At 35.1% G+C, this 17,966-nt stretch overlaps 1 protein-coding gene and 1 long non-coding RNA gene across 2 annotated transcripts in view; one reads left to right on the top strand and one right to left on the bottom strand.

The window, feature by feature from the left end:
* Positions 1 to 12,438, top strand: part of LOC121424517 (metalloprotease TIKI1-like) — a 56,050-nt gene extending 43,612 nt beyond the window's left edge. The window contains exons 5-7 of the mRNA XM_041620232.1: positions 8,055 to 8,145; positions 11,079 to 11,300; positions 11,665 to 12,438. Of these exons, the coding sequence (XP_041476166.1) occupies positions 8,055 to 8,145; positions 11,079 to 11,300; positions 11,665 to 11,860 (509 nt within the window). The 3' untranslated portion in view covers positions 11,861 to 12,438. The remainder of the gene's footprint in view (positions 1 to 8,054; positions 8,146 to 11,078; positions 11,301 to 11,664) is intronic.
* Positions 12,439 to 13,430: 992 nt separating this feature from the next.
* LOC121424516 lies at positions 13,431 to 16,257 on the bottom strand. The gene is made up of 2 exons (XR_005971396.1): positions 14,030 to 16,257; positions 13,431 to 13,610 (listed from the first exon to the last, which is right to left on the bottom strand). It is a non-coding gene; the product is annotated as an uncharacterized LOC121424516 (long non-coding RNA).
* Positions 16,258 to 17,966: the final 1,709 nt, after the last annotated feature.

Below are 17,966 nucleotides of genomic sequence, written 5' to 3'. Positions count from 1 at the left end.
ATCATTATGCCCAAGGAATAAGAAGAGATTACATTATACGATTAATGTTGCAAATCCACTTTCAAATATCTCCCCTTTATAACTTCATATCTAACTATATATCATTAACCATCTTACGATAAATCTGTTCCATTCAAAATGGGAGTGTTATTAGTTCTGAAAGGATGTTACTTTTTGTGTATTCAAAGAATTATAATAAAACCGGATGAGAGAGAAAACATAAAAGAGCTTACATCCATTAGGGGATGAATATAAAGATACATTTGTTATCCAATACGGATTAAGTTAACATTAGGTTTTTCGCCTCTATTTTCCAATGTGCTTTGGAACCTACTTATGGGCACTTAAATTTAAGCAGAATGTGTTAAGGTTGTTTACCTTAGATTTGGGATTATGTTTGATGTATGCCGCCTTTTCTCTTCTTTCTTTCCATTCACCACAACATTTATCGTAATTTCACTCAAATTAACTTTGAGTAATATTTAGGCTTTTTGTAATGAATGTAAAGCTTTGTATCTATGGTATATTCCAAATTTCCAAACCAAGTAATTTCCATTTTTTTAAATTCATCTTGCAAACAGGTAGCATTTAAAGCCTGTGATTAGATTTGGTCATTAATTTTAATGTTTTGTATTCATTTTCAGACATAATGAAAGATAACGAAACACGTGATATAAATGTATGATAAAGGGGTAATATATTTTCAATTGAACTATGGACATTGAAAAATTGAGGTCCTTTTTTTGTATATTTTTATCCTTTTGGATACATTGTCCCAAATAAGCTCTACAAATGTAGAGCTTCCTGATCAAATCATGTACAAAGAAACAAATATCAAAGTTATATAATGTTCCCATTTATGTTAATAGATATACACAGTATGTAAAGTGCAAAAATAGGACAATTTGAATCAAACTATTTTGGTATCTCTTTCATTTAATGTTTGTATTTATATGTTTTATTATATAACAATGGTTCTTGAAGATTTATTTAAATGTAAGAACTTTCGATCAAGTATTATGCCTTTTCCAAATGGCTGATCATGCGATTCACATAGGCTTGCTTAATCTTTAACACTTTACTGTAAAAGCCTAAAATAAGCCTCACAGGGCATGTTCACACCAACCCAATTAGGAGAATGTTAGTGAATAATAAGTACTTTTGATATTTATTGTAGTTATGAACAAAAATAAGCAAAAATAATATTTAAGCTAGTTTTGGTAAATCCAATCAAAAGTCTATTTCACTATTTCAATTAATTACTAGATTATATGAATGCATGTGCCCCAAAACCATTATGTGGGAAGGATACAAACTAAAAATGTGATTTATCGGATAAATTTACTGATTTTACATCAAAAATTTAATTCGAGATTGCAGAAGTCACTGCAAACATTCTTGAATTTTTTATGATAAATATACTAAGTTGGGAATATTTTCACTTTGGCAAATGCCTATGCTTTTTTCTGATTGGGTGAAATTCCTGAGCGGATAATATGAGCAAATACTAGCGATTTTTTCCTGATTTGGCGGGTGTGAATGTGATTGTTCTTGAAAGGGTGTGAAGTGCTTTAAACAGCAGCACTCTTCTATTTCTAAATATATCATGATATAAGTTTGATCTACTACTAATCCAACACCTATACTTCGTAATCATAATCCCCTTTAAGGTTGATACTACACCTTTTTGGCTGAATTCCAAAAAGAAGATTTTTTTTTTAAGCGGATAAATCTATTTTGGATTAACTGGTGAAGACAAACTGTATTTAAGGTGTTGAAAGTTTGTTTATTGCTAAATATATTGAGGGTTTTTGAATAGTCTGGGAATTAAAACCTTATATTCTCCAACCCCAAGTAACCTCTCATAATAAGGCATAGCTCCATTCCTTTAAAGCTACTGCATATACATTTGGTAGTTGCACAAAATTTTAAAGGTTCATATTCTCAGGTTTGTTTTGCCAGTGAATTTAGAGCTATTAACCTACATTGTATGTCTCTGGGAAACTTTCCAATAAAACACAACAAAAGAACTACGTAGGGCACAAGGCCTAAAGGAAGATTTCTCTCTGGGCCCCCCCCCAAAAAAAAAAATGAATAAAGTAGAAAAAATATGACCCTCAAATAAATATTAGAACAAAATTTCCCTTGGTTGCAGTCAGATTAAACATAAATGTACTTCAGAATAAAACTAGCCCCCTGATTTGTGGAAAATGTAATTTGGACCCTGCTCACAAGCAGTCTGACTTCACAGACCATGTCAATCCCTTTAACCAACACCTGTATCAAACTGCAAACAAGAGCCAAAGAGATTCCTGATGGGGGCGGGGGAACAGGGGGGCGGCAAGTCCTTTGATCAGGGCGCCGAAAGCCACCGGTATTGTCTTCCACCAAAATACCTCTTATATTCACGAACATCTCATCACTGTTGCATTTTGGGATTTACCAACGGTGGCGCTGCTTATGATAACGATTGATTCGTTGACTGGTCCGGAGTGACAGGTCTTGGGTACAGCAGATTGTAGAGGTCATGGGAAAAGACACTATTACCTGCATCGCTAGTGTAGCAGCGGCTTCCAACGCTCTTTTATGCTCTTGTCATTTTGAATCAATTGAGAACCTCTTCATTTTAAACAAAAGGGACAAAAATACACTGTGTGGTTTTGTGCTTCTATCCTTTCATCCCAAAATGCAAAACTATTAATTTACAATTTCATCCCTGAAGGTGGATAGAGCTGCGGTTCGTTATCCGAAATAAGGACAAGACACATAGTTGTGTGATGAGAAAAAAAATTGGTACCAATTTGAGCTTTTCTAGTGTACTGCAAAAAGTCTAGTGTTAAATTTAAGACACTACGTGAACAATTTAAAGTGCTATAACCTTATGTATTTTTTTATTAGGTACTACAAGTAAAAAATCATAAATGTCTTAGTTACAAGCTAGCAACTTTAAATGATGGTCCATATTATTTTGTTGGAAAAAGATCGAAAACAAATTTTCATTCTAAATTGTTCCCCCCCCTGCATCTTACATGTATGCTAAAAGTAATGATATACCGTGGAGCTTTTATAGCTCCATGGATATACCAAACATTTGTATAGCACTCTCCTCACTTTGCTGAAATGTATACTTTTCTTTGGAAGTATATATACAATACAAAATGTTGTACAAAATACAAAAGTATATAAATATAATTTAGGAAGTTTTAGTCTTAACTGATGCAATGCAAGAAGTTAAGATATTCTTTTTTCTTATTTTCTGAATTCCTTGTCTATTTATCTTTGGCTTGTTGTATGGAAAGTGTTAACTTGCTGAGATCTGAACTTCACATTGAGTGGTGCACAACCCCTTTGCTTACAGTCATACTCTGATGTAAAGTTCACGAGATTATGGTGCTCGGCAGGGATGTTCCTATAAAACCTCTCCGATGAAAAGATTTAGAGGGGTTATAAGAGGTCATGGCTGCGTGATGTCATACTCAAAGGGGGCCTTGGGCTTCAACATGGATACATTGTTATATCTAGATGATTTGATGTTGATCAGTAGAATATCCTCTGATTCCAACGGATAAATCAAATCCAGGAGAATTGCAAAAGGCATCCATCAAGTCCGGACCACCGAACAAAGATTCCGATCTCGGATGATGAATTCATGTCTTATTCAGCGCAAAGTCGTAGATCATGCCATTTGCTCGCATTTAGCTGCCATCGATTTAAAGAGCATTTAAACAAGGTAGATTTATGGATCATTTCTATTATTCCTGCAAATAAAAGCTCACAAAAGCTCCATTTTGATACTTTAAATCATTACCTCTAAAGGAGATGGCATTAAATGGATTTAATTGTGTTACCAAGATGAACATAGAGTGACTTTAAAGAGTGCCGACTTGAGACAGTTACTTTGAAAAAGTAAACTAAACGATGAATAGCCTATGAGGGACTAGCCCTAAAGCTTCCAGCAACAAATGGAACTATGTCCCTCTCTTTTTGATTTAAAAAAAAAGATTTATCGAGGCATCTTTTCAGAGTGGAACGATTGTCATTAGGCTTAACAGAATGAAAGAAGGCTAAAGTGAGATACATTTCTTCTTCGTAATCCTCTTATGGTGATATCCCACTATCTGTGCGGAGATCTGTTTGTGAAATACATATAACTGTGATTAAATTGGCAACATCATGCTACCAGGATTCGGAGGTCAACCAACGACAAACAAACTCTGTTTTTGTGTAAATGCAGAGGTGATACTCGGTCGATACGGAAAGGATTAGGGTGGTGGAGGAGAGGGTAATGGGGTGGGGTGGAGGGAAAGGGGAGATGGAACAGGGAGGGGGTCACAGTGAGGGCGTTACAAGGGAGATTTCCCTAAGCTAAAGACATGCTTTATTCGATTGGGAGATGATCGGGGGGGGGGGGGGGGACATGTAGAATGGACCATCTGATGTTTGCTAATGATTGTTGGATTATGAATATTAATATTGATGAGACCAAATCAAGTAGGCAAAATCTAGCCATCTAGAAGTACTAACTAAAAATATGTAAGAGAGAAATTAGGGAATAGACCTTGGAAAGATAATAACTTTATTGCCGATCGTTTCAAAAGAACCTTTCACCGAAGAAACAATCTTAACCGATTGCATTATATTTCAGATATGAAGAGGACCCTGATATGATGCGAACGGGGCGGGACCGTTTGGGATGCCATTAGACTGCTTTGGGTGGGCTCAATTTAGCTGATGCACAACAAAAGTGACACAAATTGCCCAATAAAACCAGGTTAATCCACCCATGAAAGTGATATAGCCCATAATAAGCCAGCCAAGGACCAAGGCTCTTTTCATCACCTTGTACTTTTAGAAAGAAAATTACGAGTTCAAATCTAGAGGAAAATTACTAGGATATAGTTTAGAAAATAGTTAGGAATGTTTATGTTGTTGTAATCCCAATTTATATGTCCCACTGTATTATATTTGATATGGCATTACTTGATGTCCTCATTTTGTTTAGAAAACAGAAATCAATAAAATAATGAAATAGCCTCCCATACAATGCAGAGGTCTTGAAATATTTCCACAAAGAAATGATAGTAAAATAATTCAAGATATGAATTTGTAAAGTGCTTTTAACGATATATATATTTCTACTGTACTACAAGAGCTGTGAGTTTCTGTACATGAATAGGCATTTATTTTAGTGCAGACCTTGTCAATTCCTAATTTAGATGAATTATGATCATTTTAATTTGGATAGTTATTGGTGAATGTCTGATAACTTAATTATTTGATCAGAAATATGAAACAAGGACAATAAGACCTACTCATCAGAGGGCAGAGAGGTCTCCTAAAGTTTCTTGAAACAAGCATTTAATTGCGTCGCATTTATTGTTCTTTGGTGTTTTGTGTAAGTAATTAACCTTTGGTAATGAGGGACGTATACACTCTAAAGATTATGAAAAATCATAATCCCAGAAGCATTGATTTCCTGTTGTGAGGAAACACCAACTTTGTAAATCATGTTCATTTAGCGCTAGTCCTATCAAAAGTCAAGTCGTTACTGCAGTATTCTGGTGCAATTTGTTCATTTGTAGTTTTAATGGGTTCACAGCAGTGGCCTGGTGGGTCCACACTCGACAACAGCAGAGGCATGTTGGACACCATGTTTCTTGGAAGATGGAAGGTAGGGGTGCTTTACCCAATATCCTGGTTATTTACATGCATTTGGTCTAACACCAGTTGGTCTACATCTCAGATAGTCTAATGCCAAATGTACTAATTTGGTCTGATTGCTGTTTGGCTTATGTCCCACTTGGTCTAATACCCACTTAGTCTAATTCTCATTTAGGCTAATGCCCAGTTGGCCTTATTTCCACAGCATCTACTTTGTATTTTCTACCTCGGGTGTTAGACCAGGTGGATATAAGACAAAATCGGAAATTAGGCAAAAGCAGTAGGCCTGAATGGGCTAAATGTTTACGTCATAGACAGTCTGGTTGTAGATGTCATTGGACATAATGCAATAGATTTTGTTGGTCTTAAGACGGTGCGGGATGAAGCCAAACTGAAAGTAGACGAAATGGGTGTAGACCAAGTGGCTTTTCCCCCAACATCCTTAACAGAACCAATGTTACAAAGTGGTCCTCCTCCCTGCACTGTATGCCCTCCCGTTGCCACCCACCATGTTAACTCATGAGTTTGAACTTGGCAAAGATGAAGAACTGTAGGCAACCCCCGTCGCGGCACCAATTATAATTCCAGGTGCAAGATTTTAGCCCCATCGATACCATGTTGTCTTGATGTGCAAGTCAAGTATCCCCATGATAGAGCATTGATTTCAACCATTAGGGTCATTGTGAATGTTCAAATACTCCAGTCTCCTTCATTGCACTTTAATTTGATACATGCTGGGGTGTTGCCAGTCACAGGAGTGGAAGGGATGGGGGTAAGGATGAGAGGGGCGGGGCTTGGGATGGGATGGGGGGAGATTGTGAATAGGATGGGAGTGGTGGCTGAAAGGAGGGGGTACACATGGGCTAAGACCGAGAGAGGAGGGTGATGTATAGGTTTTGAAGGGAGTAGTTTGAAGGGAACATCTAAAAAGAAGGTGAAAAACCGTAGGTATTCAGGATGTGCTGTTGAGACGGGGCATGACTGGAAATGAGGCAAATAGATTAGAAAAAAATGGCAATGGAAAGATGGTGTAGAGAGAGGAGAAAAAATAAAAAAAATCTTGGGTGGGTGACAAGTCCTTTGGGTTAGATAGGCCACAGACAACACATGCTCATCAATGATCAAGTTTTTTTTTTTTGTGGCCTCAAATAAACACTGAGAACATAAGCCCAATGCATCTTATAATGTCTACCTTAACCCATCTTTTTTTTCTGATACTGACTTTTCAGAGCTTACATACTTCCATGAAGAAAACACTCGTTCTTGTTTATGCATCTTTTGCATTGATAAAATAGTTGTGATGAAATATTTATAACATAATGAACTACTTCAAGATGGATGTGCACACACTGAACATTGAAGGAATCGTGAACGCAAGATATTTCAAGAATCTGTTCTGCCAACCCGGATGAACCCGTCAGTCCGTCTTCCGCCATGTCATCTGTTGAAAATGGAATAAGGAATTGTTATTTTCATTCAATTTAGGGATAACCTTAGACAAGCAACGGACAAATCAATATTTTCACAAATGCTTGTTTCTGGGATTCTTCTGTGAAGATTTCTTGATCTCAGTGATCTCCCTGATCTGCATTCGTTTTGTGGTCTTTGGGAGATATCCATTTCGGGCTTGACACCCTTGAATGTGGAGCTATCATCACTTGAAATGATAACGAAATAAGATATAACAGCTGGTGTAAACATGAGGTATTATCTTCCCCGAGGCTAAGGCGAACTTGAAGGCCAGTTTACACACTGCAGAGATTACGGTTGGAACAGCGTTTGACCTGCCGCAAGTTGTTGAATTTCGATGCAGATGATCCTAAACTTTGAACTTGTCTTGATTTTTTTTTTCAAATTTGAAAACATCCAATATGCCTGTATATTAACAAAAAATCCTATGATAAATTGACATATCTGGTACTTTTTCTCCTTTAAGCTATATCTATATTCACGTTGGCAAAATCATCTCTGAACCAACCATTCTGTTACATTATGACTGATGACATATTATACATGTGTGACTCTAGCATTCACCTGTGATATGCCATACATGAAGAGTAAGACCTTGCCCTACCTAGCAGTGTAAATGTGATTGTTTGCTATTTGCATTCTGAGTATGATATTCACGTACCATGCTTATATTGTATACTTTTATTGATATCTTGTGCTACTTATATTTTAAGGTTTATACACAACTTGAATAGAATCATTCATAATAATTATTGCCACTTGGCAAAGACCTTTTCATTACAATATGTACAACCATGGTAAATTTCTAGTTACAATCAAGCCAGTAGTTGCAGCCATTCATCAGTAAATGAAATCATGTTATTGACTGCACAATTTAATGGCCATTATTATTTTTAATCCTTCTTTTAAATTCTATTTTCCAGGTCACTTTCTAGGCAATCATACAGTGTTTGACTTCTTACGGAAAGCAGGCGTTGAGGTCTTCAATGTACCAACAGACACACCACTTAATAGGTAGGTCATTTCTTTTTCTTAAAAGATAATCTATTTAGTTTGTGTTTTTCATGATACACGCACATAAGTTTCCCCCTCCATGTGACGTCACTCATTTGTGATAATTATGAGAGATTGGTCGACCAAAGTATAGCCTACCACAGTGCATTAATCAGAATGTTTTTATTTCAAAGTGATTTCAAACCTCATTTAAAAGCTTAAGTTTTTCGGGGATCTCAGATGTAGTTCTACTACTGATTAATTCTTATTCTTCCCTGCGATTGGGATCCATCATTCAATTAAATATTTCTTAAATTTTTAATTCTTGTTCGTGGACATGCTATCCTGTATGATAGTGGTTGATCCAAAGCCTCGGTTCCGGCCGCACAGAAACGTTGTTAGCGCTAACAGCAGGGCAGTCACATCTTTTGGATTGTGATGTGAAACGTTGATCCAAGATGTAAATAGCGCGTTGTTGTAACATGGGGCAATATAGGGTTGTGACTGAGGTCTCTGTTAGGGCATTGTGAGCCAACCATGTTTCTATGCTGCCAGTACTGATGGCCATTGGTGGCACTGTATGTAACATCAAACACACAAGTTGAATGCTTGTTTCCCCGGTCACAAATTCAGAATTTCAAATATTCCAAATTCTGCTATTCTTTAATGGAGTTTCGTACTTGCCTCAATTTCATCAATATTTCCCTCTTATTATTTTGTTCTTTAAACCCACTTTACATCAGGGTAAATTTCATTCTCCTCAAAATATATATGGATGGTCATTGATAATAGTTAACACACGCTGGAGCTGAAACTCGGCTATGTTCGAAAAAGAATCCTTTCTAAAGCTTCATTTGTGCACTTTCCCCATTAGTATTTCTTTGTCCTTTCTCATTATTGTTGTTTATAAAATGGTATGGATTCCTATTCCTTTGCTAGTTGTCAAGATGTTTTTAACCAGAATGCATTTTAAATTCAAACCACTTTGAAATCTAGCTGCTGGAGTTGAATGATCTTGTTTCTTGTGTGATGTGGAACCTCTTAAAATAACCTTTTACAGTTAAAGCTGTATCATCTCCACAGCCCTTTATTCATCTCTCTTCTCTCCATTTACACACAATACAAGGGATTATCATAAATTCCAATCACCTTTTAAGCTTAATGGTAGTAGACAATGTTTAGGTCTCTATTTTGTTTCAGAAAAGAAAGAGGGGGGAAGGGCAGGGGTATTTAGAGCCGTGTAGCTTCTTGGCTTCGTTTGTCAGATGCTGGTGTCCCGATTTTGCGTTTAGAGTGGTGCGACATCTTTATGGTTGCACTTAAAAGCTCTCATTGTGTCGTCGTTTAGTTGCGCCTGGTTAGGCCCATTCAGAATCTATCCGTTCTACTCACTCCGGTTGCTTTCAGCCGATTGTCGGGGCTTTGTTTGTGGTGCCAAGCCCTGGCGAGCTTGGTGCTAGGCGCGGGGCTACCTCTAAGCCAATGTCTGGTGCTAGCAGCACTGCCACTCAGTTGGAAAATTTGGACCGGAAGCCTTACATCAATAAATAATCAAAAAGCAAGAGAACAAGGTTACCTGCCAGGCTAAGGGGGGGGGGGCGATGGATTGCAAAGAGAAATGTCATTTTTTATAGCAGAATCATTAATCAGATGAATATACAAATATATATATATTTTTCCCACATCCAAACTATTTTTTAGTGTTATCCCTAAAAACAGGTTCATATATTAAAATCAAGTGTTATGCATGATATTTTTTGTCTCAATCACTAATATTAAGATATATCTCACAGAATATGTTATGTATTTGTTCTAAATGTAACACACAATTTTTAAAAAGACATCCTATAGATGAATTGCACAAAAGTCACTATTCATATTTTACAGATCATTAAAAATATATATATAATTAACAATGGGAGGAGCATGGAAAGATGATGGGCAAAATGTTGAAGTACAATTGACTATTACAGTTTGCCAAAACTTTGCATTTTAGCCCGTCTTTAAATGTATTAATGATTTACTGATAGTGTGCCTGAAGATTTCCAAAAGTTTTCCCCACTTGAATTGAAACATGTAATCCTGTCTTTGCTATCATGCAGAATCATTCTGTTAAAACGTAATTAAATTTCTATTCGTTGGGAATGTTGTTTATGCAAGACACGGTAGGACTTGTGTAGTGAAGACTCAAAAGTTAACACCGGCTATATTCTAACTGATAATTTCACAAAAGATTTCAAATGGAATCATGAAAATCCAGTTTTACACGTATCAACCCACGAACAAGGGCAGGAAATCCTATTATATTCTCAAGAAAGCTTCCCAAGAAAGCTTTCTAAGAAAGTTTTCCCTTTAATTTGAGGAGAGGAATGTGGGGGGATACTTAACAGGATGAGGGGTTTGATATAGACCACAGAGAAACCAAGATACTTCCACCTTTTCCTCTGAATTTGTTTGTACAAAGAGAATAATGTGGTTACATATGCTCATGAATAAATCAAGAGGACTACAAATATTGGACTTCTGTTTCTTATGCATGCTTTTGTATGATTTGGAGGAAAAAAAACAAGACAAGAAAATTCACTATTTGATTCTTAAATGTCTTTAATGTGTGCATGTAAGTGGGGGGTATCCATGTTGGCCGAATTTATTACAGGTTTGTGCTTTTAATGATTGTAAGTATCTGAACATTAGTAATTCTAATAGTTTTCTTATACACTTCTCCGGATTCATTGCATAACTATTAAATGTTGCAATATATATATATAACTTTTAATTCAAATTTTTTACATCTTGCTTTCACATGTCTATACTTGTGTGGTTTATTTGGCTATTTTGTAAATCAATGGCAGTAAAATAAAGTGATCATGATTGTATATACGTGTAATGATGGTCCTCAATGGAATATCTTTTTATTCATTCTCTTTTCTTAATTCTCTTTCATTTTACTCCAGTTCTAAAAGCTCGCACAGTTCAGCGGACGGTGTGGACGGGGAGGGCGAGGAAGCAAGTGAGGGCAGCAGTCGCAAGCATAGAAAGCGGGACAGGAGACGGAAAAAGAAGAGGCAACGACTAGGAGAGCCAGAGATTGGTCATGTCATCTCAGTACCTGTTCCGGTTAGGGCGGAAAATAATAGACAGTTCAATGAACTTTGGATTCCTTTAGAGAGGATAAGGTAAAGAATTACTTTAGCATTTCTTTAGAATTATGGAAATGCTCTCTAGTAATTCCTCAGGGCAGCTTTTATAAAAAATTATTGTAACTAAAGCTTATAATTGTCACAGGTATGGTGGCTCAGTGGTTGAGTTTAGATCTGCCTCTTAAACTGTAATTGAAGTTGTTATTCTGGGAAATTAGATAATAATCAGTGAGGATTTAAAATAAATTTTCAAAATCAGAAAAGAATAGAAAAAGTAATGTTATTGGCTTAAGTAGTGAACTGAGACAACATTTAAGTACAAAATTTATTACTTCAAGTTATTACGATGCATTTTTTTTCACATCTATTTCATTTTTCTTTCTCCTTCTCTATCATCCAGTGAAGTCCCATCAAGTAGAAGTCCTCAAAAAGATGACAGTCGCGTCACGGCGAGGCCAACGCAAATATACGCAGCCCACAACCTCCCCAGCGTCTCAGCGGGCAGTGGGGGCAGCAGACAGTCCGTCTCTTCTATTCTCTACCTCTCACTTGCATTACACATAGTATTGTATATTTTAAGTCGAGTAGATAGATAGTGTTAAACCATGGTGTCCAAGTGTATGGTGTATTCTAGTTCTGCTTCAGAACCAATAGGTTATAAATCCTCAATTAGACTTAATGCCTTTTGCCCCTAATAGATAAATTTGGATATGCAATGTTCACAACTGGGAGTATTTCATGAAACGCAAAGTTAGTTTCACTGGCTTTTGTTAAAAGCTACTGAAATTACTGAAATTGGCAATTTGCTAGAAGAAATAACTATTTCATGAAACACTCCCATATCATTCATCTGCCAAATGTCAAAAGAACATTCTAGAATACAGAACGTCCTTCTGCCACTAAAGAAATGATACGTGCATTGGTAACTTGGCTATTGTCAGGGGATAATAGATAGAGAGATATATATATTACTAAGGGATATATTAAGAATCATACATATATATATTTATATTTTTTCGCTAAAGTACGGCTCTATGAGTTGTATTTGATTATGCTATGGTGCAAGAATGATGTGATTTTTTAAATTGTATGTTCATTTATGAAGCCTGGGGTCTGTTTCATGAAAAGTTAAATGTAGCATGCATCTTCTCATCAATGTAGTTATGTGTTAAAATACCATTTTTCCCAGAAATAGCTTCTGCTGCTAAAACAAATTTTGTTATCTTAAAGTCTTGTTCAGACAAAGCTCAATAACGTTTACTGCTCTGTTTACACAGTGTATCATATAGCACGTAGTGCCGTTCCTGAATGAAACCTATTTTCTAAAACTAATCATATACTCTCTAAATTGGCAATGCGATGAAAGTTAAAATGTTTAGAACTCAAATAGGTAACTTATCATTATAATTATACCTTTTTTCATTCATTATGATTGTTTTATCCATATTTATTATTTCTTAAACACATCAAAATTAATAGAAAAGTATTGATTACTGCCAGTTTAAGGAGCAAAGAAAAGGTTATCCTGGACACTATGAAAATTGTATTCTCTCTCTAGCTCTCTTGGTTGATAAACAGGCACTATACACATTGTCATTACTATTTGTCCAAGTTGAGAAAACAAACCCATGAGACTTCATATTTTGTGATATCTTTCTAACAAATTTGTTGACTCCATTGATTTTTGCATCCACATGGCAAGAAACACATCTCCTGTCTGTTCTTGTCTGAACAAGATTTTATTTGAGAACAAGAAGGGCATTAGTATGTACTATTACACAGTACTAATGCCCTCTTGGCTCTAAGCAGAATATTGTTCTTTAAACTGTGCCCAATGTATGTAAGAGTACTATTTATTGCAACACTGTATATAAAACAGCACTGATGATTGCAACGATGCACAAGGCAGTATTGCTTATCATTTAGTTATTTAAAAAAATGTTTATGCATGAAGACAACTTTGACATGGGACTAAGATGACATTAATTTAGAGAACAGTACAAGAAGAAACAACTTTACTTTGTGTTTATCATGTGCTAAATTCCACACATCGCCAACCTATTAAACTGTGCTAAATTGTACACTTAAACTCATAGGCATTATTGTTATTTTTTCTGGTTTGATAATTTTTGCCGATTGATAAGTCTAATTTGTTTTTTAGCTGTGATGTAATTGGCATTTTCTAAGTTGTATATCCCATATGGAAAATTATCCATATTGTGCTGCACTCAACCCAGGAGAGGTGAATGGGTACCTTACAGGATTGATATTATCAATGCATTGAGTTGGGAAGCAGCAGCTCAAGCTCAAGCCCGGGTAAAAATAATACTAATAATAATGGTTACACTTCGTAATTCCGAAGGTTCGTAATTCTGAAACACGTAAATTGTCTATACCTCGATGTTCGTTAATCCGAACATTTGAGGCGTTATTCCGAAGGTTCGATAATCCGAAAACGAAATAAGGTTTGATGTTCTGAAGGTTCGTTAGTCCAAAAACGAAATAAGATTTGTTGTTCTGAAGGTTCGTTAATCCGAAAACGAAATAAAGTTCGTTGTTCCGAAGGTTCTTAAGTCCGAAAACGAAATAAGGTTCGTTAATCATTACCTTTTCGGACTAACGAACCTTCAGAATTATGAACCTCATTTCGTTTTCAGATTAACGAACCTTCCGAATTCCGAACATCACTTGTTTTTGGACTAATGAACCTTCAGAATTACGAACCTCATATTTTTTCGGACTTACGAACCTTCAGAATAACGAACCTTCGGAATAACGAAGCTTCGAAATTACGAATGTATGCGATAATAATAGCTAGCGTGTTGTACCAATCCTGGTATTTTACTGACTCAACGATACAGATCCAGCTGTCCATTGTATCCTTGAATTGGCGTTTTATGAATCCAGTTATTATTATCCTTGTTATCATATGGACATATCTCAGATAAGCTTTGAAAATGAAGACAATTCTTCTGTCATATTTTAATGTCACATGCTGAGTTTTCATGAAAATGTTTTTTTTCTAGAGGATATTCATTCAAAATTTTGTGTCAAGACATTGACATATCTGGACAGGTCTTATTCTTTCTTGGTTATATATAAACAATTTATCTCGTATACATTATGAAGTTAGTTTCTCTACTTAACACCACCACAAATACTCTATAATCCTGGCCAAATATCAATACCTCTTCTCAATTTTGAAACACATTGTTTACCGTTGTCAATCAATATCAGCATTAAAGCACATCTTCTCTTTCTCACTTACCTGTTTGTGCATGCAGTGTATTCATGGAAGTATAATAATATGCTATGTTTTGTCATCCATTTCTACAAATTAATGTAAATGCAGTGATGTCATTTAGACTCCCTTTATATTCATGGTGCTATGGTCGGAAAGGAATGTGTCTAAAATAAAACAAATAGTTGCCAAATGAACTCTTTAGTTGAACATTATTCAGGGACTTACTCTTTTTCTATCTGAAAATGAAATTATACTCTGTATGTTATGTATTTTTTTCTTTCCATTTATTAATTCTGAGGATATATACCTATGCACCTCAAACCAATATTACATTTTTTCCCACTATGAATTTAGTACCCTTGAAAATTTACAGCTAAATCATTATCACTTGATAGCTCTCATGCTTTGATAGGTGAAATATTATCCTTGACAAATGACTATCTCTGGATATTTTGATTGTTAAATGATATTTGGAATTTGACAGATTTATGCATTTTATATGTTATTTCTGGAAAATTAAAGAGACATATAACTAAATCCGATAAATTGACAGGAAACTATATAATCTCCAATCTTAAAAAAAATATTTATACCTTTTAGTAGTACTTGTATTCAACAAATTCAAATATATCTTTGAAGTTTAACAGATAAAGTTTAATTTTTTTATCAAATAAATTTATATTTTTGTTATTATACCTTGATACATTTAACAGATAAGGTATTTAGTTTTGAATTTGCCAGATTAAACTTTATCTCCTGATTTTTTTTACAGATGAAAATGGCATCTCTTGAAATATAGCAGATAAAATGTAATTCTGTGAAATTTATTAAGCAAATGATATTTCTAAATCTACAAGGTAATTATTTGTCTCTTGAAACTTCATAGATATATTGGATTATCATGGCAGTGTACTGACAATTTTCAGTGGTCAAGTGACTGAAATGTAACAAGAGCTCCAGGTCTTAGTTGACCTGTTCATGTTACCTCTTTGTGGGTTTAGAACAGAGAACCACGGGTATCTTCCCCAAGGGGTTTATTAAAAGTGTATAAACAGGGTTTTCAGTGATTAGCAAGTATACATTATTCATTTCATAAGTTGGTCCTGTTGTATTCTTCTGGCATCGACTTTATCTCAATACATATTCGGCCAAATATCTGACATTGTCAGAGAATTTGTTTTGCTAGCAATCTTGAACTGAACAGATTTTTTTTGGTATGAAAATCTTCCAAGAATCCATTTAAAACTTTCCATGATTTGGATTGGCTTAAAAGGAAAGTTACTTTGAGAGCACGGGGCTCAGACATAAACGTTCAAGTTGATTTATTATGTTGTCTTTGGATTTCAATGGTTGAGATATTTTTGTGAAGGTTATTTTTACCAATATCCCCGTCGGTATGATTAACTGTGAGTGCATATTCGTTATGCATGGAGATCTCCGTGTTAGGATATCTGAATGAAAAAATAGTCATTTTCTCTTGCTTAGATTATACTTTCTTTTGAGGGTTGCTCCGAAGTTTAGGCGTGACGATTACCGCAAATTTAGTTCAGAAATATCTCAACTTCAAAACAAAAGTGTAAGTGCCAATTGTATGAGATTTAGATGATATGGACAGTATTATGAGACATGCATTACTTATATTTTTGTAAGAAATTATTTGTACATATACCCAAATAAAGATAGATTCTGTAAAAAAAAGAGAGAGAGAGAAAGGAGAGAAAATATCGGAATAAAAATATTGAAATATTTAATATATCTGACTCGTCTTTGTGCTTCTTGCTTTTAACAGTGGAGCTATAGGCTTTCAGTGGTAGGGTTGGATATAACTTCCAATAGTAATTATTAGTATGTTTGAGAGGCAGATGTGTTGTGGCACAACTTTGATAAAACTGCATAAAGATGGTGGATTATGAAGTTTATGACATCATTGCCATGATTATGGTATTTGATAATGATCATGATGATAATTTAGTGGTGGTGGTGTCTGTGACGATGTCAATGTTGATAGTGATGGTGGCGATGATGATAATGGTTATAACAAACGAAAGTGGTGATGATGATGGTGGTGGTGGTAGTGGTGTCGGTGGTTATGGTGATGATGATGATGGTGGTAGTGGTGTCTGTGATGATGATGATGATGATGATGATTGTGATGGTGACGATCATGACGATGGTGATGATGATGGTGATGATGGTGACGATCATGACGATGGTGATGATGATGATGGTGATGATGGTGACGATCATGACGATGGTGATGATGATGATAATGATGGTGGTGTTGGTGGTGCTGATGATGATCATGATCATCATTATCATGATGATGCTGATGATGATGGTGATGAAAATGACCAAGTTTAAAGGGGAAGTTCACCCTGACAAAAAGTTTATTGTAAGAATAGCAGAGAAAATAATGAAAAATATTGCCGAAGGTTTGAGAAAAATTCATCAAATAATTAAAAAGTTATTAGAATTTCAATTATTTGATTTGTGACGTCATATGCAAGCAGTATTCCTACATAGCGAATGGTAAAAAATCAATGAAATGTCATTTTCTCTGAAAATTGAAAATGGTTTTCACTGGAACTTTTGTATATCAATAGACAAATCATTTCACACCTGATCATGAAAAGAAAACAAAATTAAGTCATCAGGAACCATACAAATTTTGAAATTCATACATTTATATTACATAACACATGGGGCAGCTACTCGTTTATGACGTCACAAATCCAAAATTTTGAACTCTAATAACTTTCTTATTCTTTAACGGATTTTCCTCAAACTTTCACCAATATTTTTGACTATTTTTTCTGCTATTTTTACAACAAAGTTTTCTTCAGGGTGAACTTCCCCTTAAAGAAGGATTGCTCATCAGCATTATTTTGTATTCTTCATTCTTTCACTTGCCAGTTTCTGGGTAAAATGTTTCTAATATTTCCCCCAAAACACAGCAGTAATGATGACAATGATAATGAATTATTTTTTAGTAAATAACATAAAATAAATAAATCAAGAAATAAAACTAAAAAAAGGTCGCACAAACATGATTGGTGCAAGGTGATTTTTTCAAAATTTCCCTGCAAATTTTTTTTGCTTTACCAATAAAAGTTGTAAAAACACATAGGTTTGGAAAAAAATGTGTGAACTTTCTGGCTATTTCAACCAAGGCTCTAAAAAATCGTAATTTTTTTTCAAAATCATTTATGGGAAGCATGTGTTTGAAGAAAGAGGTTACAACTTGAAACACATCCTTCTCAAATAATCCTCGGTGGACCTTTTATTGAATGTATACTTGACGTTCCCTTAATAAAACATAATATATGGTAACTGGTGCATTCAAGTACAAAAGAATAAAATGGTAGTTAAAAAGAAATGATCCCCATTTCATCTTCCTTTCAGCTGCTCCTGTGGACAACATTCCAGATGGGGTGGATGTATGTGTGTGTGTGGAAAGG

Source organism: Lytechinus variegatus, chromosome 11, assembly GCF_018143015.1.
Source record: "Lytechinus variegatus isolate NC3 chromosome 11, Lvar_3.0, whole genome shotgun sequence".
NCBI classification, from domain to species: Eukaryota; Metazoa; Echinodermata; class Echinoidea; order Temnopleuroida; family Toxopneustidae; genus Lytechinus; species Lytechinus variegatus.
Note: the sequence above shows the minus strand (reverse complement) of the source record. Positions and strands in the feature narration are given on the sequence as shown.